General features: G+C 45.2%; 2 protein-coding genes across 2 annotated transcripts; both read right to left on the bottom strand.

The window, feature by feature from the left end:
• Window positions 1-604: 604 nt before the first annotated feature.
• Window positions 605-2,916, bottom strand: LOC123161093 (large ribosomal RNA subunit accumulation protein YCED homolog 1, chloroplastic). The gene is made up of 2 exons (XM_044578947.1): window positions 2,343-2,916; window positions 605-1,355 (listed from the first exon to the last, which is right to left on the bottom strand). The coding sequence occupies exons 1-2, from the start codon at window positions 2,876-2,878 to the stop codon at window positions 935-937; spliced, it is 957 nt and encodes a 318-aa protein (XP_044434882.1). The 5' UTR covers window positions 2,879-2,916; the 3' UTR covers window positions 605-934.
• Window positions 2,917-4,127: 1,211 nt separating this feature from the next.
• On the bottom strand, window positions 4,128-9,017 carry LOC123157138 (beta-catenin-like protein 1). Its single transcript, XM_044575383.1, has 8 exons — window positions 7,886-9,017; window positions 6,730-6,814; window positions 5,347-5,443; window positions 5,199-5,262; window positions 5,063-5,119; window positions 4,923-4,960; window positions 4,720-4,801; window positions 4,128-4,534 (listed from the first exon to the last, which is right to left on the bottom strand). Exons 1-8 carry the CDS (start codon window positions 8,894-8,896, stop codon window positions 4,442-4,444), a joined length of 1,527 nt encoding a protein of 508 aa, XP_044431318.1. The 5' UTR covers window positions 8,897-9,017; the 3' UTR covers window positions 4,128-4,441.
• Between the last annotated feature and the right edge of the window lie 15,945 nt (window positions 9,018-24,962).

The raw sequence follows: 24,962 nt of genomic DNA, 5'->3' as shown, positions 1-24,962 counted from the left end.
GATTAGCCCTTCGACCGGCGCAATCGACCTCTCAAGGCGCGTCGTGTCGGTGGACCTCAAGGGGGAGGGGAAGCTAGTGGTCTCCGTGGTGGCCTCCTCTCAGACTGGTGGAAAAGAAGACGATGATGGTGGTGGTGGTGCTGTTGTTGCGCGAGGCGAGGCCTTCTTCGCGCCGAAGAGGGCTGGCATTAGCAATGCCACCTATGATCTTGGTTTCTGCAAGGTGGAGCCGTGGAGGTCACTATTGCCTGGTCCCTTGTTTCGAGCTTGTGAATGAGCGGCCGCGCCGCCGCTGAACTCATAGAGGAAAAGCCATGAATGGATGTTCTTTGTTTCTTGTGGTGCTCCACCCAAGCAATCATGGGAATGGAGATGTTTTTCTCTCTGTGTTTAGCCTTGTTTCAGAGCTGCTCTTGTCTGCTTCGTTTCTTCGCTTCTACTTTTCTGAAGTGTTTCTCTGTATAGCCATGCTATTTATTTTTACTTACCTTTGCTCAGTTGTAAGTAAACCTGTGTTGGCCTACTCTGGGCTGTTACCTGTTGGTACAAGAAGTAAAACCTGAAAGATGCAAGTGTTCCAGCAAAAACATAACACTTGCCAACATGAAGAATTCTCACAAATTCACCCACATATCATTTCAGGTTTTGCGGTACAACATAATATCCTAGCATTGCATTGCAGGCTTCTACTTTCAGACAGTAAGATGAGGCAATACAAATGATAATCATGAACTTATGAGGAACTGCCAAAGAGATTTGCACCGTCAGTGCAGCGAAGCATGAGACGCGACTCAGATGTCGCAGGTCTAGTTCCCCTCTATCGCCACCATCAAGTATTTGCATTTTCACCGGGCTGCATATCTTGCCCATGGCAATCCTAAAGACTATCACACAGGTTACAAGATACCTACATACATATGCACTGTCTGCCTCATCATAATCTTCTCTGCATAGGCTTCAGCAGGTCTTTGAGGGTTCCCGGACGCCTGGCGTCCTTGGCCTGCGGCTCCTCCGTGCTGCAGCTGCAGCTGCTCGTGTTGAGGTTCGCGCCGCAGACGAGGCACAGGCCCTTGCAGGTGCTGCTGCAGAAGGCGTCCAGCGTTATCTCCAGGTGGATGATGTCCCGAAGGTTCTTCGAGATGTCGATCTCCTTCTCCCCGGCCGGGAAATGCAGGCGGTCATCCCAGTCTATATCTTCATCGTTCTCGTCCTCGCTGCCGGTTATCGAAGGGAATTTGGTTCTGTCTTCTTCGTATATGGTGCCGAGGTCGACCACGTCAGGTTCCTCCACCGGGTCTTCTGTCAGCAGGAGAGAGAAATTCGCAAATACGCCTTCGGCAGCTGGCTCAGCACACCTGCATAAGGAAGCATAATAATTAACAATGGGTTTCAGAACCAACAACAACACTGCTAAGTTGTACCCTCAAATCAGCCAAGTCGAAATTCAGGCCATAAATGGAACGCTACTTTTATCAAGAGAAAAACTACGTCGCGGTTCTTTCAAAAAGAGTCGACAACGCCAGAATATAGTATCCCCACCTTAACAGCCAACAATGGATCTAATGACCAAACACAGCCTTGCTAATAGAACCAAAGAATGATGTAGCTACATCAGCTGCGGTATGAGATACTTATTCAACAAACCTTCCTTGCAATTACTAGAACCAGAGCATCTCCATGTTTCACAATTACTAGAACCTTTCTTTCAATTATCATCTCTGGCAAATGCATCGGTACATGCCGCCTTGTCAGCTCCAACTGAAAGATCAGCACATATGATGCCTTTGAGATAATAAAAATGAAACAATACCTCTACAAGAAACAGATCAGCTTTTCATGCTTGGAAAAATATAGCACATTATATCCATGATGCTGGGGTCCAAGGAGGAATGAAGGAAGACCATGCGATACGATGCGAGTTTACCGATATAGTGAGATTGCACAAACTGCCTTCCCCGAGTCCTAGCATGCCAGATTAAACTTTGCCGAGCTAGCTAGTTGTAAAATGTGGCGGTTTGAAACTCTGTAGGATGTTTGTAGACGGGTAAGCAACATGGTTTCAGAAGTGCGGCGGCCGGGCAGATTAAGCACTCGCGCGCGCCGGTGCGCGGCAGTAACAACGGGCCGGTGCTAGCGATTTGGGCGGCGGATGATGAGTCATTGGTAAGCAGTTAGCGCGCAACTAGTGCTATGATGTAGAGTAGGATTCAGGATGGCAGTGTCGAGACTTTCTTTCACTTGGCTCTGAACAAATTTCTGTCCATGATGCATTGCAGACAGACATACAGCAACAGCAGATAAGATGAGACGAGAAGCAGCGGCAGGAGAAGGTGGGTGCTCACCGGTAGCAGCCGAGGGTGATGACGGTGCGCAGGATGCCGTCGAGCCGGAGCCGGCCGCGGCGCCGGGCGACGTCGACGGAGACGAGCACGGGCGTCGTCGCGGCCGCGTCCCCGGCGCCGCGCCGCGGCTTGGAGGGGGGCGTGATGCCCATGGCGGCGGCGCGCGCGCGGGAGTGCGGGGACGAGAGGTCGGCCAGGCCGAGGCGCTCCAGGGTGGTGGCGTACTCGACGTGCTGCGCCGCCGCGTCGCGCCGGTACACCACGGCCCCCTCCCACGGCGACGGCCCCTCCTCCGCGTCCCCGTCGGCGAACCCCTCGAGGTCGTCCAGGTCGAGGGTGAGGAAGCCGTCGTCGTCCTCGGGGTCGACGGCGTGGCGGCGGCCACGGGTCCGCGGTCCGGGCGAGGATGTGAGGGGGTGGAGCTGGAGGGGGCGGCGACGGAGCGGGGTGGCCGCCGTCGCCGGCGGGGCGCGGCGGGGGAGGAGGAGGGGCGGGCAGTGGCAGCGCGCGGCGGCGGCGAGCGGATAATACACCATCTTCTCGCCTTCTTTCTCCCTTTCTCTAAGGCGACGCTTACAGACATTTTGTACGGATTTCTTTTTGTTACTCGCTGAAGTGTAGCTTTACCGTTGGAGATTAAGGGGAAGGGGGGCCACCGATGGAAATTAGGGGCAGGGATTGGTGTAGTTGTCTTCCGTGAAAATAAAAATAATTCATATGAAATTTATGCGAGAGCAACTCTAATGGCCCAACGTGGCGAGCCAAACGAACGCATGTCCGTTTTTCGTCCGTCCCGTGACTCATTTCAGGCTCAAATTTGGGTCGCATTTGCGTCGGCGCGGCTAGCCCTTCTCCCTCTTGCCCGCCAGTCGGTGGCACAGCGCCACCATTCCCCACACTTTCCCAAGAAAAAACCTCCCGCCCACGCGTATGCCATGGACGACGACGTGCCCACCCACGATGACGAGCCTCGTCTTCCTCGTCATCTTCTTGGCCCTGTCTCCGGCAAATGAGGCAAGGTCCATGCCACCCGCAAGGCAGCGGCGCGGCCAAGAAGAAGCCTCCGCTGACTGACGAGCAGCGCGCCGTCCAGTCGACCAAGAGGAAGGGTCGCGGCCGGGTTCACCCTCCTCGCCACCGCAGAGCAAGAGGTCGCCACCGCGAAGACCATCCAACTCGTCCGCGAGGCCACGAGGTAGGCCCTGTTGATGCTAGGGTTAAACCCTAGCCAGCATGGGCTCGTCGCTGCCGCAGTGGACGCGGCCAACACCGGCCCGTCGCCCCTTCGTTCCCCACTTCCGGACTCGCCGCACATGTCGACCACACCGCAGGCGCACGGCTACTACCCCCACCGTGCCACAGCCTCCCCCCACCACGTCGCAGCCTCCCGTTTGTCCAAACTCTTCGTGCTCCTGAGAGGACGGAGCTGGAGCAGGTGGAGGAGGGGACAACGACAGGGCGGGGTGGCCGCCGCCACCGGCGAAGCGCTGCGTGGGAGGAGGAGGGGCGAGCAATGGCAGCGCACGGCAGCGCCGACGCTGAGAGGATAATACACCATCCTCTTCTTGCAGTGAGCCAAGCAAAGCTTTGCCTTTCTTTCCAAGCTGATACTACTATAGTACTACTTCACTAAAAAGAAGGTATTTTTAAGAGTCTCTTCCATCACTTAATCGAGGCATAGAAAATGTTTCTAACAGTGAGTAAATAGCAAATAATCTTTTTTAAGAGAATTTGTTACGAAAAAGAACCATAAATATATGGGCATTGTATCTTGTTCTCTAGAACTGCCAAAGAAGAGATAAACTTGAAAGCGCCACTAAATCTAGCAGTCACAATGACACAAAAATCACAAGACCATTCTGTCAAAACTGATGCGAGTAAGTAATTGTCTGAAGCTACACAGCACATGTCAGGTGCAATGCCAGTTTGTTGCTCCTCCACAAGTTGAACAACACAGCCTACACGTATGTATTCTCAGAAGAAGACGGCTTTTTGCGGGTAACTGCTGGCTAGTTTACAAACAAAGCGCAAATGAGATGCACGTTTCAATCCGGTCATGGATTCATCTTGTGGAATGAATGCTACGGGAAGACGATGCATCACGACAACGCGGCTATGATTTCCTTGGTCCGCCCTTGCGCCTTCTCCTTCTCTTCCGGCCCATCCAGGTCCCCGATGTTGTCGTGGTACTCCTGCATCACATCCGAATCAGGCATCAACAAGCTGATTAATAAACTGTCAAAAACATTGCCTACTTGAAGAATGCAGACAGCCTCCCTATTGTTCAAGGCAGAAAACCGGCGAATGACCATTCACGCTAGGTCCCATCAGAAACTACCCAACGACATATAATTTATTTGAGAAAGAAATGACATGCCTGAAGTATCTCCTTGACATCATCCTTTGTCAGCTTGTTCTGTCTCAGGAGCAACTCTATTCTTGTCCTCATCTGTGAGTTCCTGAAAATTAATGACAGGGAGCAAAAGACGAACACCGCAGTTCATTTTAATCTCATTCATGGCTCTCTGTACAACGGAGCAGTAAAGGGGGGGGAGAAAGACTGAATGAAGCCTTACTTACCCAGAGTGCCAGATATGCCCAAGAATGAGCGCCACTAGCTGAAACATACAAACAAAGCCTGGTGGAGTGAACAAGAATCAACCGAATATAGACTGGAAAATATCATCAGATGCAGCACTGTCATGCCACTGCGGTAATACCTGAAGCGTGTAAAGCCCAGCTTCAAGTTTCCGGTTGTACCGCTCATCATCGTCCATCTGAGAGATAAGAGCATGCAATTTAGCAATAAATTATCTGTTTGGATTTGACATGGAGGTCACAAGACAGAAAGGGCACCTCTAAATCATCTAAATCGAGGCTTTCGAACCTTTCGGTCTCAGCTTTCACTCTGTCTGAATACCTGCATGGCGCAAAGAGATCATACTAGCAATTAATAACGAGGAAATGACAGCAGTTCCCTTGGCTCTCTTGAAACTAGATTTACCGTATGTATAGCTCCATGAGACGGTCTATCTTTTCGCATTCGTTCTCAACAAATTTGCCTAGTAACCTGATCCTTCGTGAACCTTTCGTGATACCACCTAACAGAAGAGGGTAACAATCAAACATGAGCTGTAAAGTCCTTGTACAAAAATAAAAAGATGATGATTGCATGAATTAAAATGCTGAACTATTTGTCCTTGTTACTGCAGCACCAACAAACCTATTTACATGGCAAACAAGGATTCCTCTGGTGCAAATTTATCAGGATCTATGCTTATTTGTGGGTCTGAGGAAGTAGGTGCGCTCAAACAAGTAACTTTCAGTGCCAGTTTATTCAGCACCACTGGAACTTAGGGCACATCTAACCAAGTTTTCGATGTACTTTATTTAGCCAAATCACACACTGATAATGTGATGGATTATATGGGGACAAAGGTGGAATGGTGGCAGGCTACTAGGGTTCCTCAACAACTGACTGATACTTCACCAAGTTTGATTAGTTCATTAAGTAAGAAACAAGACATTTGTTCATATTGTTAATTTTCCTATGCCAAATTCACTTTTAGTTTGCTGTTTCTGGTTGTGGTCTGAGGCCTGGTTTTTCTGTCTCTTCAGTTTTCAATCTGTTTAGGTTATGCCCTGTTTCCTGTGGAACTTTGACACCTTGTAAATATTATGTAAAACTACGTTTTCTCTGTAATATACTCCCTCCATTCCTTTATATAAGGTGTATTCGTTTTTTCAAAAGTCAAACGAGTGGATGTTTGACTGAGTTTTTAGAAAAAATATATCAATATCCATAATATAAAATTTATATCATTTGATCCATCATGAAAAGTAGTTTTATATTTTATCTATTATGTATAGCAGATGTTGTTATTTTGTTCTATAATCTTGGTCAAACATTTAAGTTGTTGACTTGCACGGAAACCAATACACCTTATATTGTGGAATGGAGGGAGTATTTCGATTCGGTGACCTGGGAAACCATGAACTACAGGCTTTGGCATGGTGTTGTGAAAACTGAAATGACAGTAAACAGCATGGCAAAACATTGAATCTTCATGTGCAACCATAATATTCAGAAGTACTGTCAGAGATGTAGATTTGAAATTTGCACATGCTAGAGTTAAATCAGTAATGTAATTAAAGCAATTTTTCTAATCAGATAAAAGTGACTGGAGAAGATAAGCCATCATGTTCACGGCATACTCGAACTTCTAGTAGGGAACTAGTACAACAGAAAACTCTGTAGATAACTGGTGGTTCATAAGCTGATTTGTAGAAATGTAAGTATATTTGTCGATCCTCTGCTGCAGGTTCATATATATACAATCCAGAACAGCAGTGTATAACGGACATTGGAACAGACTTGCCTGCTTACCAAACAATGAAGCAACTAGTGAAATGATGCGTTCTTCTAGCTCCTCCTGATAGCTCTCATTTTTGTTTTTCTTGTTCACAGGAATCTGAAAGCCCATATTTCAGAAGCAATTAACATGCTTACAAATATATCAGAAAACTGTCTCAAGTTAAAATTGCGAATTAAGGCCAGCTTGAGACAATGAAACTCCTGACTCGCCAACTCGCTTATCAGTCAATTTTCAGATCTATTTTTTTTCTCTAATTCCATTACAGTTCTATTTTTCGATAGAACATTATGTATGTTACTGCGCCAGATATATATATAACAAAAGGGACAAAACATGAAGCAACAGAACAACCAGCCATTGTCACAAAATTGAGCAGAATAATTATTAACAGTCTTTAGGTTTACTAACTCAACAGCTTACACAATTATGATACAAGCTTGATTGAAAATTCTAGCGCCAGATATCAATACATAAATATTTCATCTATTTTCAGCTTTATTTACATTGGCTATAAAATTTATAATGGACCTAGCAGCAGTCCATGAACATATGCAATTCCAGGGAATGGTGATGAATTACTGAATTAAGTTGTACTACTCGAATATCTGTAATCATTGGAGATAGGAAAAAGGAACAAGGCAAGGAGCAGTTGTTTATCACTGAAAAGGAGCTGTTCTATAATATAGGCCAGTTTCAAACAAAGAAGCTCCTGACTCGCAGCTTATCAGTCAATTTTCTTATCTGCTCTTTTCTCTAATTCAGTTACTTGTATTTTCCAAAGAAACAGTTATGTATGTTACTGTGGCAGATGTATATAGAAACAAACGGAACAGCATGAGGCAACATAACAACCAGCCTTATCAGAAATTGAGCAGAACAAATATTTACATGCTTTACGCTTACTAAATCAACAATGTATACAATTATGATACAAGCTTGTTTGAAAATTCTAGCATCAGTTAATCAATTCATGAATATTCATCCATTTTCAGCTTTATATTGGCTACAAAAACTATAAAATGGACCTAGCGGCAGTCGATGAACATATGAGATTCCAGGGGATGGTGGTGAATTACTGAATTAAGGTGTACCTACTACTCAAACATCTGAAATCACATAATATATGAGCCAAAATAAGAAGGAATGGAGCAGCTGTCTATCACTTGCCTTACCCATGAATGCTGCAAAAGCAGTCTTGAGCCCGAGCACGTCGACAAAGCGCTCGCAGGCAGGCGGGAACCTGGTCATGGCGAAATCCAGCGTCCTGATGGCGGAGCTGTAGGCGGACTTCTTCTGCTTCATGATAATGATCATGAGCTCGACGCCCTCGGCCTTGACAAACCGCTCCTTGTTCCCGAGCGGCATGAGCACGCAGCAGAGACAGTCGAAGAGGTTCTCGAGCATCTCCTCCTCGTCGGTGGTCCTGGGGTCCCTGGACTTGTACATGGCGACGGCCTGCAGCAGGCCGTCGACGCCGTTCATCTGGCCAAGCCGCTTCTGGTTGGCGGGGCTGTTCTGCAGCAGGATGGCGAGGATCTCGGAGGCGTACTGCTTGTTGGCCTCGAAGTCGCGGGCCTTGACGCGGGCCAGCAGCCACCGGAGCACCTTGGTGCGGTCGCAGACGAGGTCGGCGAGGTGCGGGCGGAGGTCGATGAGGTTCTCGAGGACGGCCAGGGAGTGGTGCACCGCCTCGGCCTCGTCGGGGTCCGCCTCGGAGAGCCGCGAGAGGTTGTGCACGAGCAGGTCGAGCGCGTTGGCTTCGACGAGCGCGTCGGCGAGGGCCTGCACCCCGGCGAGGTCCGAGGGGTCGTCGGAGTCGGTGAGGTCGGCGAGGAGGGAGGCCGCCGCGGCGGCCAGGTCGGCGTTTTCGTGGGTGAGGAGCGAGGAGAGGGAGGAGGCGAGGCCGAGCGGGACCAGGTCGGGGAAGAGCTCCGGCGCGCCGGCGAGGAGGCGGAGCCGGTCCGTCTCGGCGTGGAGAGCGAGCTCGGAGTCGGCGAACCGGGCCGGGTCGTCCGGGTGCTTCATGCGGGCCTCGAGGTTGTCGCGGAGGCGGCGCTCGAAGCCCAGCAGCAGCCGCTTCGCCGCCCGCAGGTCGAGCACGTCGAGCCCGTCGGTCGCCGCCTGCTCCTCCTCCTGCTCCGCCCGCTTCCGCTTCTGCGCGGCGGCGGCGGCGTCCATGGCGGCGGAACCCTAACCCTAGGCCGATCCGGCTCGGGTGGCTCGAGGAGGAAGATGGGTTCGAAAAATCGGCAGTGCTTCAGTGACAGTGGGCTGCGTTTTGGCCTCTTGGGGCGTTTGGATCTGCTCGTAGATTCGTGCTGATTGTTTTCTTTTTAATCATCAAATTTGATTTTGATGCTCTTGGGGCATCTCCAAGGCGACCTGTAAACCTCACGCAACCATCTGGACTGCACTGTCCGGATCGTGGAAGCCATCCAAAGCGGTCCTGTATCGGTCCGCGGAGTGGTCCGGACGCGTTTTGTCCCGCAAACCGAAGACAAACGTGGGGGAGGTTTTCGGGAATCCGGACGCTATTTTGCCCGCTTCTGACCGCCCTGGCCCACCTAAAACCCCTCCCCCTCCCGCGCGCGTTTCCCGCCCCGCTCCAGCTGCCCGCATTCATGCGGATGTAGCCTATAGAGCGCGTCGCTCCACATTGAAGGCGGCTCAGGCGGACGCGACCTCTTATTGTTGTCCGCCATTGAATCAGCGCGCCGGCCGAGGCAATCGCTAAAGATTATCCTGCATGGTTATGCTTGTGGTAATCGATAACATTATTGTTCTTCATATGCTTATCCTGCATGGTTAGGCTTGTGACAATCGATAAAGACTTAATGAAACATTTCTTCACCCAAATATGCTTCTTGGGCGAGCCACCTGCAGTTAGTCCCAATATACCGAGCAGAAACCTAATGATTTTGTTGTTTGAAAATTTTGTAGTTTGAGTCATCTGACTCATCAGAAACAACATGGATGACACGATCATAACCGGACAGTCATGCTGGTTCGAGGGTTTTGTTTGTCGCATAAACCCAGCTTGTATGAGGATATTGCTCGGGAGTCTAGTACGTTACATCAACGCTGAGTTTCCTTTCAAAACCCAAGCCTTCCTTCCTAGGGTTTTTGTGTAGTATAGACTTCTTTAGTACATCACACAATGTTTGATGCCCCTTAAGGCTCTTTAGCATGCCAGTATCGAATAAGTTCCTTAACCTGAAATTTTCATCAGGGATAGCAACAATTTCCTCGGAAGAGGGATTAGTGATATCATTCGTAATAGTTGCAATGTTCTCGATGATAATAGTAGAAGTTTCAACAGTGGAGTCAGCATTGCTACGCTCCAAGCATTTTATGCAAGGGGGCACAAAATCATTAGGACGTTTTTCAGATTGCTCAGCGAAGAGAGAAGCCTTATCTTTTGCAAGCATGTTATAAGACTCTTTTAGTGACTCGAGTTCTTGATTCCTGTTAAGGAGTTCGTCTGACAAACTCTAGAGTCCACTGCAAGAGAATTATATCGATTGGAAAGATCATCAACAGTTGAAGAGATAGCTTCATGCTCTTTGGTCAACTCTTGATTTTTCTCCTTCTCTTCGACCAGTAATACTTCAGATTTCCATAGACTTTTCTCAAGTTTTTTAAGTTCATCTCACTGGGATTTGACAGTCTTAACAAGTTTAGCATACGCAATATTATCCGGGGAGAATTCATTTCCAGACCTCTGGTGTTTCGATGATACATGTTCCTTTGAGGATTTTGCTATGAGGCAGAAAGGTGAGGGTTCGTCATCACTTGATGCATCATCATCAGTATTTGTCTCAGAATGATATTTGGAGGGTTCAATAGCTACGAATGCATTTCCTCCGTCCAAACCTCTATAGAACCTCTCAGTATCTGATTCTGACTGTGATGATTCATCTTTAGAGTCCATTGTCATTCTAGCACAAGTACTAGCCAATTGTGACATTCTCTTCATGTCAGCTTCAATGGTTCCTCTTGCACGGGTGTCTGTGGCTGGTCTTTGATACGTCTCTGCCGTATCTATAATTTTTTATTGTTTCATGCCAATATTATTCAACTTTTACATACTTTTGGCAACTTTTTATATGATTTATTTGGACTAATGATACGTCTCCGTCGTATCTATAATTTTTGATTGTTCCATGCCAATATTATTCAACTTTCATATACTTTTGGCAACTTTTTATACTATTTTTGGGACTAACATATTGATCCAGTGCCCAGTGCCAGTTCCTGTCTGTTGCATGTTTTTTGTTTCGCAGAAATCCAATATCAAACGGAGTCCAAACGGGATAAAAATGGATGGAGATTTTTTTGGAATATTTATGATTTTTGGGAAGTAAAATCAACACGAAATGGTGTCCGGGGTGGCCACGAGACAGGGGGGCGTGCCCTCCCCCCTGGGCGCGCCCTAGACTCTCGTGTGCCACCCATAAGGCGGTTGACGCTCTTCTTTTGGCGCAAGAAAGCTAATTTTATGAGAAAAATCTGGGCGAAAGATTCACCGCAATCGGAGTTATGGATCTCCGGATATTTAAGAAACGGTGAAGGGGTAGAATCTGAGAACGCAGAAACAGAGAGATAGATCCAATCTCGGAGGGGCTCTCGCCCCTCCCAAGCCATGGGAGCCCAGGACCAGAGGGGAAACCCTTCTCCCATCTAGGGAGGAGGTCAAGGAAGAAGAAGAAGAAGAAGGGGGCCTCTCTCCCCTTGCTTCCGGTGGCGCCGGAGCGCTGCCGGGGGCCATCATCATCACCGCGATCTTCACCAACACCTCTGCTATCTTCACCAACATCTCCATCACCTTCCCCCATCTATATTCAGCGGTCCACTCTCCCGCAACCCGCTGTACCCTCTACTTGAACATGGTGCTTTATGCTTCATATTATTATCCAATGATGTGTTGCCATCCTATGATGTCTGAGTAGATTTTCATTGTCCTATCGGTGATTGATGAATTGCTATGATTGGTTTGAGTTGCATCTTTTATTATTGGTGTTGTCCTATGGTGCCCTCCGTGTCGCGCAAGCGTGAGGGATTCCCGCTGTAGGGTGTTCCAATGCGTTCATGATTCTCTTATAGTGGGTTGCGTGAGTGACTGAAACACAAACCCGAGTAAGGGGATTGTTGCGTATGGGATAAAGGGGACTTGATACTTTAATGCTATGGTTGGGTTTTACCTTAATGAATCTTTAGTAGTTGCAGATGCTTGCTAGAGTTCCAATCATAAGTGCATAGATCCAAGAAGAGAAAGTATGTTAGCTTATGCCTCTCCCTCAAATAGAATTGCGATAGTGATTATCGGTCTAGTAACATAGTCAATTGCTTAGGGACAATTCCACAACTCCTACCACCACTTTTCCACACTCGCTATATTTACTTTATTGCATCTTTATATAAACAGCCCCTAGCTTTTATTTACGCGTTCTTTATTATCTTGCAAACCTATCCTATCACACCATCAAAGTACTTCTAGTTTCATACTTGTTCTAGGTAAAGCGAACGTCAAGCGTGCGTAGAGTTGTATTGGTGGTCGATAGAACTTGAGGGAATATTTATTCTACCTTTAGATCCTCGTCGGGTTCGACACTCTTACTTATCGAAAACTGTTGCGATCCCCTACACTTGTGGGTTATCAAATAACTTACTTATCCAGTGCCCAGTGCCAGTTCCTGTTTGTTGTGTTTTTGTTTCGCAGAAAATCCATATCAAACAAAGTCCAAATGCAATGAAAATCTACGGAGAATTATTTTGGAATATTTGTGAATTTTAGGAGGTGGAATCAACGTAAACGGAGGCACGAGGCCTCCACAACCCACCAGGGCCCAGGCGCACCCTGGTGTCTCGTGCCCTCCTGTTACGTCGGTTGGAGCTCTACTTCGGGCGCAAGGAAGCTTATATCCGAAAAAAGATCGTGTAAAAATCTCAGCGCAATCGAAGTTACGGATCTTCGGGAATTTAAGAAACCGTAAAGGACAAGATCTGGAGAACGCGAAACAGAAGAGAACAGAGAGGGAGATCCAATCTCGGAGGGGCTCCCGCCCCTTCGCCGCCATGGAGACCATGGACTAGAGGGAGAACCCTCCTCCCATCTAGGGGGGAGGCCAAGGAAGAAGAAGGAGGAGGGTGGCTCTCTCTCCCCCTCTCTCCCGGTGGCGCTGGAGTGCCGTCGAGGCTAGGATCGTGACGGCGATCTACATCAACAACCTTGCTACCGTCATCACCAACTCTCTCCCCCTCTATGCAACTGTGTAACACCTCTCTTCCCCGCTGTAATCTCTACTTAAACATGGTGCTCAACTCCATATATTATTTCCCAATGATCTATGGTTATCCTATGATGTTTGAGTAGATCCGTTTTGTCCTATGGGTTAATCGTGATCTTGGTTGGTATGATTGTATATTTTATTTATGGTGTTGTCCTATAGTGCCCTTCGTCTTGCGCAAACGCGAGGGGCCCCGCTGTAGGGTGATACGTCCATTTTGCATCATGCTTTTATATCAATATTTATTGCATTATGGGCTGTTATTACACATTATATCTCAATACTTATGGCTATTCTCTCTTATTTTACAAGGTTTACCATGAAGAGGGGGAATGCCGACAGCTGGAATTCTGGTGGAAAAGGAGCAAACATTGGAAACCTATTCTGCACTGCTCCAAAAATCCCGAAACTCCACGAAACCTATTTTTGGAATTAATAAGAATTATTGAGCGGAAGAAATACATCAGGGGGCCCACACCCTGTCTAGGAGGGTGGGGGCGCGCCCCCCTGTCTCCTGGGCCCCCTGGTGGCCCCCCGGTGTCCATCTTCTGCTATATGAGGGCTTTTACCCTGGAAAAAATCGTGGGCAAGCTTACGGAACGAAACACCGCCGCCACGAGGTGGAACCTTGGCGGAACCAATCTAGGGCTCTAGCGGAGCTGTTCTGCCGGGGACACTTCCCTCCGGGAGGGGGAAATCATCACCAACGTCATCACCAACGATCCTCTCATCGGGAGGGGGTCAATCTCCATCAACATCTTCACCAGCACCATCTCCTCTCAAAACCCTAGTTCATCTCTTGTATCCAATCTTGTATCAAAACCACAAATTGGTACATGTGGGTTGCTAGTAGTGTTGATTACTCCTTGTAGTTGATGCTAATTAGTTTACTTGTTGGAAGATCATATGTTCAGATCCTTAATGCATATTATTACTCCTGTGATTATGAACATGAATATGCTTTTGTGAGTAGTTACGTTTGTTCTTGAGGACATGGGTGAAGTCTTGCTATTACTAGTCATGTGAATTTGGTATTCGTTCGATATTTTGATGAGATGTATGTTGTCTTTTCCTCTAGTGGTGTTATGTGAACATCGACTACATGACACTTCACCATTATTTGGGCCTAGAGGAAGGCATTGGAAAGTAATAAGTAGATGATGGGTTGCTAGAGTGACAGAAGCTTAAACCCTAGTTTATGCGTTGCTTCGTTAGGGGCTGATTTGGATCCATATGTCTAATGTTGTGGTTAGGTTTACCTTAATACTTCTTTTGTAGTTGCGGATGCTTGCAATAGGGGTTAATCATAAGTGGGATGCTTGTCCAAGTAAGGGCAGTACCCAAGCACCGGTCCACCCACATATCAAATTATCAAAGTACCGAACGTGAATCATATGAACGTGATGAAAACTAGCTTGACGATAATTCCCATGTGTCCTCGGGAGCTCCTTTCTCATTATTAGAAATTGACCAGGCTTATCCTTTGCTGCATAAAGGATTGGGCCACCTTGCTTCACTTTATTTACTTTATTTACTTGTTACTCGTTACAATTTATCTTATCACAAAACTATCTATCACCTACAATTTCAGTGCTTGCAGAGAAAACCTTACTGAAAACCACTTATCATTTCCTTCTGCTCCTCGTTGGGTTCGACACTCTTACTTATCGAAAGGACTACGATAGATCCCCTACACTTGTGGGTCATCAAGACTCTTTTCTGGCGCCGTTGCCGGGGAGTGTAGCGCTTTTGGTGAGTGGAACTTGGTAAGGAAACATTTATATAGTGTGCTGAAATTTTCTGTTACTTGTCACTATGGAAACTAATCCTTTGAGGGGCTTGTTCGGGGTGTCTTCACCCCGAACAGAAGAGCAAAGAGTTGCTCCTCAACCTACTGAACTTTAGGAAAATATTTACTTTGATATTCCTTCGGGTATGATAGAGAAACTGCTAGTTAATCCATTTGCAGGAGATGAAACATTGCATCCCGATTTACACCTTGTCTTTGTGGATGAAGTTTGTGGATTATTTAAGCTTGCAGGTATTCCCGATGATGTTGTCAAAAGGAAGGTCTTCCCTTTATCTTTGAAGGGAGATGCATTGACATGGTATAGGCTATATGATGATACGAGATCTTGGAATTATAAACGATTGAAGTTGGAATTTCACCAGAAGTTCTATCCTATGCATCTTGTTCATCGTGATCGTAATTACATATATAATTTCTGGCCTCGTGAAGGAGAAAGTATGGCTCAAGCTTTGGGGAGGCTTAAATCAATGTTATATTCATGCCCCAATCATGAGCTCTCCCGGGAAATGATTATTCAAAATTTTTATGCTCGGCTTTCTCTTAATGATCGCAACCTGCTCGACACTTCCTGTGCTGGTTCTTATATGCTGAAGACTATTGATTTCAAATGGGACTTATTGGAAAGAATGAAACGCAACTCTGAAGATTGGGGTTTCGACGATGGTAAGGAGTCAGGTATGACACCTAAGTTCGATTGTGTTAAATCTTTTATGGATACCGATGCTTTTCGTGGATTTAGCGCTAAGTATGGACTTGACTCTGAGATAGTAGCTTCTTTCTATGAATCTTTTGCTACTCATGTTGATCTCCCTAAAGAGAAGTGGTTTAAATATAATCCTCATGTTGAAGTGAAAGTAGTTGCACCTATTACAGTTGAAGAAAAGACTATCACCTATAGTGATCCTATTGTTCCTACCACTTATGTTGAGAAACCCCCATTTCCTGTTAGGATAAAGGATCATGCTAAAACTTCGACTGTTGTTCGTAAGAGTAATACTAGGACTTATACACCTCCCGAGCAAATCAATGTTGAACCTAGTATTGCTATGGTTAAAGATCTCTTGGATGATGATTTAGATGGGCATGTTATTTATTTCTGTGATGAATCTGCTAATATTGCTAGACCAGATACTAAGATACATAGACCTGTCGTAGGCATGCCTGTTATTTCTGTTAAAATAGTAGATCATTGTTATCATGGCTTATGTGATATGGGTGCTAGTGCTAGTGCAATACCTTATGCCTTATATCAAGAAATTATGCATGACATTGCACCCATTGAATTAGAAGACATTGATGTTACCATTAAGCTTGCTAATAGGGATACCATTAAACCAGTTGGGATTGTTAGAGATGTTGAAGTCTTGTGTGGGAAGGTCAAATACCCTGCTGATTTTCTTGTTCTTGGTTCCCCACAAGATGATTTTTGTCCCATTATTTTTGGTAGACCCTTCTTAAATATAGCTAGTGCTAAGATTGATTGTGAAAAAGATACTGTCACCATTGGCTTAGATGGTATGTCTCATGAGTTTAATTTTGCTAAGTTTCATAGACAACCTCGTGATAGGGAACCACCTAGTAAGGATGAGATTATTGGTCTTGCTTCCATTGTTGTGCCTCCTACTGATCCGTTAGAACAATATTTGCTAGACCATGAAAATGATATGTTTATGAAGGAAAGAAGGGAAATAGATGAAGTGTTCCTTAAACAGGAACATGTGCTTAAACATAACCTTCCCGTTGAAATTCTTGGGGATCCCCCTCCACCCAAGGGTGATCTCGTGTTTGAACTCAAACCATTACCTGCTAAGCTTAAGTATGCTTATCTTGATGAAAATAAAATATATCCTATTATTATTAGTGCTAACCTCTTAGAGCAAGAAGAAGAAAGATTATTGAAAACTCTGAAGAAGCATCGAGCTGCTATTGGATATACTCTGGATGATCTTAAGGGCATTAGTCCCACATTATGCCAACACAAAATTACAGTGGAGAAAGATGCCAAACCAGTTAGAGATCCTCAACGACGACTGAATCCCAAGATGAAAGAAGTGGTAAGAAAGGAGATACTAAAGCTCCTTGAGGCAGGTATAATTTATCCCGTTGCTGATAGTGATTGTATAAGCCCTGTCCATTGTGTTCCTAAAAAGGGAGGTATTACCGTTGTTCCTAATGATAAAGATGAATTGATCCCGCAAAGCATTATTACAGGTTATAGGATGGTAATTGATTTCTATAAATTAAATAAAGCTACTAAGAAAGATCATTACCCTTTACCTTTTATTGATCAAATGCTAGAAAGACTATCCAAACATACACATTTTTGCTTTCTAGATGGTTATTCTGGTTTCTCCCAAATACCTGTGTCAGCGGGGGATCAATCAAAAACTACTTTTACTTGCCCTTTCGGTACTTTTGCTTATAGTCGTATGCCTTTTGGTTTATGTAATGCACCTGCTACCTTTCAAAGATGCATGATGGCTATATTCTCTGATTTTGTGAAAAGATTTGTGAGGTATTCATGGATGACTTCTTCGTTTATGGATCCTCTTTTGATGATTGCTTGAGCAACCTTGACCGAGTTTTGCAGAGATGCGAAGACACTAGTCTCGTCCTGAATTGGGAAAAGTGTCACTTTATGGTTAACGAAGGCATTATCTTGGGACATAAGATTTCTGAGAGAGGTATTGAAGTTGACAAAGCCAAAGTTGATGCTATTGAAAAGATGCCATGTCCCAAGGACATAAAAGGTATAAGAAGTTTCCTTGGTCATGCCGGTTTTTATAGGAGGTTCATTAAGGACTTTTCTAAAATCTCTAGGCCTCTGACTAATTTATTGCAAAAAGATATTCCTTTTGTCTTTGATGATGATTGCGTAGAAGCATTTGAAATACTTAAGAAAGCTTTGATCACTACACCTATTGTTCAGCCACCTGATTGGAATTTACCTTTTGAAATTATGTGTGATGCTAGTGATCATGTTGTAGGTGCTGTTCTAGGGCAAGGAGTTGATAAGAAATTGAATGTTATCCAGTATGCTAGTAAGACTCTTGATACTGCCCATAGAAATTATGTCCCACGCTAGAGATAGAACTGTTGGAAATATGCCCTAGAGGCAATAATAAATTAGGTATTATTATTATATTTCCTTGTTCATGATAATCGTTTATTATCCATGCTATAATTGTATTGATAGGAAACTCAGATACATGTGTGGATACATAGACAACACCATGTCCCTAGTAAGCCTCTAGTTGACTAGCTCGTTGATCAATAGATGGTTACGGTTTCCTGACCATGGACATTGGATGTCGTTGATAATGGGATCACATCATTAGGAGAATGATGTGATGGACAAGACCCAATCCTAAGCCTAGCACAAAGATCGTGTAGTTCGTATGCTAAAGCTTTTCTAATGTCAAGTATCATTTCCTTAGACCATGAGATTGTGCAACTCCTGGATACCGTAGGAATGCTTTGGGTGTACCAAATGTCACAACGTAACTGGGTGGCTATAAAGGTGCACTACGGGTATCTCCGAAAGTGTCTGTTGGGTTGGCACGAATCGAGACTGGGATTTGTCACTCCGTGTGACGGAGAGGTATCTCTGGGCCCACTCGATAGGACATCATCATAATGTGCACAATGTGACCAAGGGGTTGATCACGGGATGATGTGTTACGGAACGAGTAAAGAGACTTGCCGGTAACGAGATTGAACAAGGTATCGGAATACCGACGATCGAATCTCGGGCAAGTAATATACCGCTAGACAAAGGGAATTGAATACGGGATTGATTGAATCCTCGACATCGTGGTTCATCCGATGAGATCATCGTGGAACATGTGGGAGCCAGCATGGGTATCCAGATCCCGCTGTTGGTTATTGGCCGGAGAGTTGTCTTGGTCATGTCTACGTGTCTCCCGAACCCGTAGGGTCTACACACTTAAGGTTCGATGACGCTAGGGTTATAAAGGAAGTTTGTATGTGGTTACCGAATGTTGTTCGGAGTCCCAGATGAGATCCCGGATGTCACGAGGAGTTCCGGAATGGTCCAAAGGTAAAGATTTATATATGGAAAGTTGTTGTTCGGGTTCCGGGAAAAGTTCGTTTTTTTCCGGTATTGTACCGGGAAGCTTCCGGAAGGTTCCGGAGGATTCCGGAGGGGTCCGGAGGTCCGGAAAATGTTCCACCACGTCCAATACAGAAGCATGGGCTGTAAGGGGGCGCCCTAGCCTTAATGGGCCAGGGGCACCAGCCCCCCCAAGGCCCATGCGCATGGGAGAGGGGAAAACCTAAAGGGGAGGGCCTCCACTTGACTTGGGAGGCACTCCTCCCCCCCTTGGCCGCCGCCCCCAACCCTAGATGGGATCTAGGGGGGGCGGCCCCCCTCTCTCCCCACCTATAAATAGTGGAGGGGTGGGAGGGCAGCCGCACCCAAGTTCTGGCGTAGCCCTCCCCCTCTCCCAAGTACTCCTCCTCTCCCGCGGTGCTTGGCGAAGCCCTGCATGATTGCCACGCTCCTCCACCACCACCACGTCGTCGTGCTGCTGCTGGACGGAGTCTTCCCCTACCTCTCCCTCTCTCCTTGCTGGATCAAGGCATGGGAGACGTCACCGGGCTGCATGTGTGTTGAACGCGGAGGTGCCGTACGTTCGGCACTAGGATCATCGGTGATTTGGATCACGACGAGTACGACTCCATCAACCCTGTTCACTTGAACGCTTCCGCTTAGCGATCTACAAGGGTATGTAGATGCACTCTCCTTCCCCTCATTGCTAGATTACTCCATAGATTGATCTTGGTGATGCGTAGAAAACTTTTGATTTCTGCTACGTTCTCCAACAGTGGTATCAGAGCTAGGTCTATGCGTAGTTTCTATGCACGAGTAGAACACAAGTTGTTGTGGGTGTTGATTTTGTTCAATATGCTTACTGTTACTAGTCCAATCTTGTTTCGACGATATTGTGGGATGAAGCGGCTCGGACCGACCTTACACGTACACTTACGTGAGATAGGTTCCACCGACTGACATGCACTTGTTGCATAAGGTGGCTAGCGGGTGCCAGTCTCTCCCACTTTAGTCGGATCGGATTCGATGAAAAGGGTCCTTATGAAGGGTAAATAGCAATTGACATATCACGTTGTGGTTTTTGCGTAGGTAAGAAAGGTTCTTGCTAGAAACCCATAGCAGCCACGTAAAACATATAAACAACAATTAGAGGACGTCTAACTTGTTTTTGCAGGGTATGCTATGTGATGTGATATGGCCAAAAGAATGTGATGAATGATATGTGATGTATGAGATTGATCATGTTCTTGTAATAGGAATCACGACTTGCATGTCGATGAGTATGACAACCGGCAGGAGCCATAGGAGTTGTCTTAATTTATTGAATGACCTGCATGTCATTGAATAACGCCATGTAATTACTTTACTTTATTGCTAAACCGTTAGCCATAGTAGTAGAAGTAATAGTTGGCGAGACAACTCAATGAAGACACGATGATGGAGATCATGATGATGGAGATCATGGTGTCATCCCGGTGACGAAGGTGATCATGCCATGCCTCAAGATGGAGATCAAAGGCGCAATATGATATTGGCCATATCATGTCACTTTATGATTTGCATGTGATGTTTGTCATGTTTACATCTTATTTGCTTAGAACGACGGTAGCATAAATAAGATGATCCCTCACTAAAATTTCAAGAAAGTGTTCCCCCCTAACTGTGCACCGTTGCGAAAGTTCGTTGTTTTGAAGCATCACGTGATGATCGGGTGTGATAGATTCTAACGTTCACATACAATGGGTGTAAGCCAGATTTACACAGGCGAAACACTTAGGTTGACTTGACGAGCCTAGCATGTACAGACATGGCCTCAGAACACAAGAGACTGAAAGGTCGAGCATGAGTCGTATGGTAGATACGATCAACATGAAGATGTTCACCGATGATGACTAGTCCGTCTCACGTGATGATCGGACACGGCCTAGTTGACTCGGATCATGTAATCACTTAGATGACTAGAGGGATGTCTATCTGAGTGGGAGTTCATAAGATGAACTTAATTATCCTGAACATAGTCAAAAGATCTTTGCAAATTATGTCGTAAGCTCGCGCTGTAGTTCTACTATTTAGATATGTTCCTAGAGAAAATATAGTTGAAAGTTGATAGTAGCAATTATGTGGATTGGGTCCGTAAACTGAGGATTGTCCTCATTGCTGCGAAGAAGGCTTATGTCCTTAATGCACCGCTCGGTGTGCTGAACCTCGAACGTCGTCTGTGGATGTTGCGAACATTTGACATACACGTTTTGATAACTACGTGATAGTTCAGTAATATTAAACGGTTTAGAATTGAGGCACCGAAGACGATTTCGAAACATCGCGGAACATATGAGATGTTTCGAGGGCTGAAATTGGGATTTCAGGCTCGTGCCCACGTCAAGAGGTATGAGACCTTCGACGAGTTTCTTAGACTACAAACTAAGGGAGAAAAGCTCAATCGTTGAGCTTGTACTCAGATTGTCTGGGTACAACAATCACTTGAATCGGGTGGGAGTTAATCTTCCAGATGAGATAGTGATGTTTCTCCAAAGTCATTGCACCAAGCTACTAGAGCTTCGTGATGAACTATAAAATATCAGGGATAGATATGATGATCCTTGAAATTCACGATGTTTGACACTGCGAAAGTAGAAATCAAGAAGGAGCATCAATTGTTGATGGTTGGTGAAACCACTAGTTTCAAGAAGGGCAAGGGCAAGAAGGGATACTTCATGAAACAGCAAATCAGCTGCTGCTCTAGTGAAGAAACCCAAGGTTGAACCCAAACCCGAGACTCAGTGCTTCTGTAATAAAGGGAACAACCACTGGAGCAGAATTACCCTAGATACTTGGTAGATGAGAAGGCTGGCAAGGTCGATAGAAGTATATTGGATATACATTATGTTAATGTGTACTTTACTAGTACTCCTAGTAGCACCAGGGTATTGGATACCGGTTCGGTTGCTAAGTGTTAGTAACTCAAAATAAAAGGCTACGGAGTAAACGGAGACTAGCTAAAGGTGAGCCGACGATATGTGTTGGAAGTGTTTCCAAGATTGATGTGATCAAGCATCGCACGCTCTCTCTACCATCGAGATTGGTGTTAAACCTAAATAATTGTTATTTGGTGTTTGTGTTGAGCATAGACATGATTGGATTATGTCTATCGCAATACGGTTATTCATTTGAGGAGAATAATGGTTACTCTGTTTATTTGAATAATACCTTCAATGGTCTTGCACCTAAAATGAATGGTTCATTGAATCTCGATCGTAGTAATACACATGTTCATGCCAAAAGATATAATATAGTAATGATAGTACCACCTACTTGTGGCACTGCCATGTAAGTCATATTGGTATAAAACGCATGAAGAAGCTCCATGTTGATGGATCTTTGGACTCACTCGTTTTTTGAAAAGTTTGAGACATGCGAACCATGTCTATTGGTGTATATGCATGAAGAAACTCCATGCAAAAGGACCGTTTGGACTCACTTGATTTTGAATCACTTGAGACATGCAAATCATACCACATGGGCAAGATGAGTGAAAGCCTCATTTTCAGTAAAATGGAACAAGAAAGCAACTTGTTGGAAGTAATACATTTTGATGTGTGCAGTCCAATGAGTGTTGAGGCACGCAGTGGATATCGTTATGTTCTTACTTCACGGATGATTTGAGTAGATACTGAGTATATTTACTTGATGAAACACAAGTCTAAATTATTGAATGGTTCAAGTAATTTTAGAGTGAAGTTGAAAATCATCGTGACAAGAGGATAAAATGTCTATGATATGATCATAGAGATGAGTATCTGAGTTACGAGCTTTGGCACGCAATTAAGACATTGTGGAAATTGTTTCACAATTAATACCGCCTGGAACACCATAGTGTGATGGTGTGTCCGAACATCATAGTTGCACCCTATTGGATATGGTGCGTACCATGATGTCTCTTATCGAATTACCACTATCGTTCATGGGTTAGGCATTAGAGACAACCGCACTCACTTTAATAGGGCACCACGTAATTCCGTTGAGACAACACCATTTGAACTATGGTTTGGAGAAACCTAAGTTGTCATTTCTTAAAAGTTTGGGGCTGCGACGCTTATGTGAAGAGTTTTCAGGTTGATAAGCTCGAACCCAAAGCGGATAAAATGCATCTTCATAGGACACCCAAAACAGTTGGGTATACCTCCTAATTCAGATCCGAAAGCAATAGGGATTGTTTCTTGAATCGGGTCCTTTCTCGAGGAGAAGTTTGTCTCGGAAAGTTGAGTGGGAGGATGGTGGAGACTTGATGAGGTTATTGAACCGTCACTTCAACTAGTGTGTAGCAGGGCACAGGAAGTTGTTCCTGTGGCGCCTGCACCAATTGAAGTAGAAGCTTATGATAGTGATCATGAAGGTTCGGATCAAGTCACTACCGTACCTCGTAGGGTGACAAGGATGCGTACTACTTTAGAGTGGTACAGTAACCCTGTCTTGAAGGTCATGTTGTTAGACAACAATGAACCTACGAGCTATGGAGAAGCGATGGTGGGCCCGGATTCCGACAAATGGCTAGAGGCCATAAAATCCAAGATAGGATCCATGTATCAAAACAAAGCATGGACTTTGGTGGACTTGCCCGATGATCGGCAAGCCATTGAGATAAATGGATCTTTAAGAAGAAGACAGACATGGACGGTAATGTCACCGTCTATGAAGCTCGACTTGTGGCGAAGAGTTTTTCACAAGTTCAAGGAAGTTGACTACAATGAGATTTTCTCATCCGTAGCGATGCTTAAGTCCGTCGGAATCATGTTAGCATTAGCTGCATTTATGAAATCTGCCAAATGGATGTCAAAACGAGTTTCCTTACCAGTTTTCATAAGGAAAGGTTGTATGCGATACAATCAGAAAGGTTTTGTCGATCCTAAGGATGCTAAAAGGTATGCTGGCTCCAGCGATCCTTCCATGGACTGGAGTAAGCATCTCGGCGTTGGAATGTACGCTTTGATGAGATGATCAAAGATTTTGGGTTTATACAAAGTTTATGAGAAACTTGTATTTCCAAAGAAGTGAGTAGGAGCACTATAGAACTTCTGATGAGTATATGTTGTTGACATATTGTTGATCAGAAATGATGTAGAGTTTTTGGAAAGCATATAGGGTTATTTGAAAAGTGTTTTTTCAAGGGAAAACCTGGATTAAGCTACTTGAACATTGAGCATCAAGATCTATAAGGATAGATCAAAAACCGCTTAATGGTACTTTCAAATGAGCATATACCTTGACATGATCTTGAAGGTGTTCAAGGTGGATCAGTCAAAGAAGGAGTTCTTGCCTGAGTTGTAAGGTACAAAGTTAAGACTTAAAGCTCGACCACGGCAGAAAAGAGAGAAAGGACGAAGGTCGTCCCCTATGCTTCAGACGTAGGCTCTATAGTATGCTATGCTGTGTACCGCACCGGAAGTGTGCCTTGCCATGAGTCAGTCAAGGGGTACAAGAATGATCCAGGAATGGATCACTGGACATCGGTCAAAATTGTCCTTGGAGTAAATAAGGACATGTTTCTCAATTATGGAGGTGATAAAGAGTTCGGCGTAAAGGGTTACATCGATGCAAGCTTTAACACCTATCCGAGTGACTCTGAGTAGCAAACTGGATACGTATAGTGGAGCAACCATTTGGAACAACTCCAAGTGGAGCGTGGAAGCAGCATTTACAATATGACCTAGAGATTTGCGAAGTACATACGGATCTGAATGTTGCAGACCCGTTGACTAAAAACCTCTCTCACAAGCAAAACATGATCAAACCCCAGAACTCATTGAGTCTTAATCACATGATGATGTGAACTAGTTTAGTGACACTAGTAAACTCTTTGTTGTTGGTCACATGGCGATGTGACCTGTGAGTGTTAATCACATGGTGATGTGAACTAGATTATTGACTCTAGTGCAAGTGGGAGACTGTTGGAAATATGCCCTAGAGGCAATAATAAATTAGTTACTATTATTATATTTCCTTGTTCATGATAATCATTTATTATCCATGCTATAATTGTATTGATAGGAAACTCAGATACATGTGTGGATACATAGA

This window comes from Triticum aestivum, chromosome 7B (assembly GCF_018294505.1).
Source record: "Triticum aestivum cultivar Chinese Spring chromosome 7B, IWGSC CS RefSeq v2.1, whole genome shotgun sequence".
In the NCBI taxonomy this organism is placed as follows: domain Eukaryota; kingdom Viridiplantae; phylum Streptophyta; class Magnoliopsida; order Poales; family Poaceae; genus Triticum; species Triticum aestivum.
This window is presented reverse-complemented; position numbering and strand designations above follow the sequence as displayed.

Excerpts from the sequence above, each read along its gene's own strand:
- LOC123161093 (XM_044578947.1), bottom strand. The coding sequence starts at position 2,878 with ATGGTGTATTATCCGCTCGCCGCCGCCGCGCGCTGCCACTGCCCGCCC. Across the intron at positions 1,356-2,342 it reads ATCACCCTCGGCTGCTACCG|GTGTGCTGAGCCAGCTGCCG; the intron begins GTGAGCACCCAC and ends TTCCTTATGCAG.
- LOC123157138 (XM_044575383.1), bottom strand. The coding sequence starts at position 8,896 with ATGGACGCCGCCGCCGCCGCGCAGAAGCGGAAGCGGGCGGAGCAGGAG. Across the intron at positions 5,444-6,729 it reads ACTAGTTGCTTCATTGTTTG|GTGGTATCACGAAAGGTTCA; the intron begins GTAAGCAGGCAA and ends CTCTTCTGTTAG. Across the intron at positions 5,263-5,346 it reads CTCATGGAGCTATACATACG|GTATTCAGACAGAGTGAAAG; the intron begins GTAAATCTAGTT and ends TGCGCCATGCAG.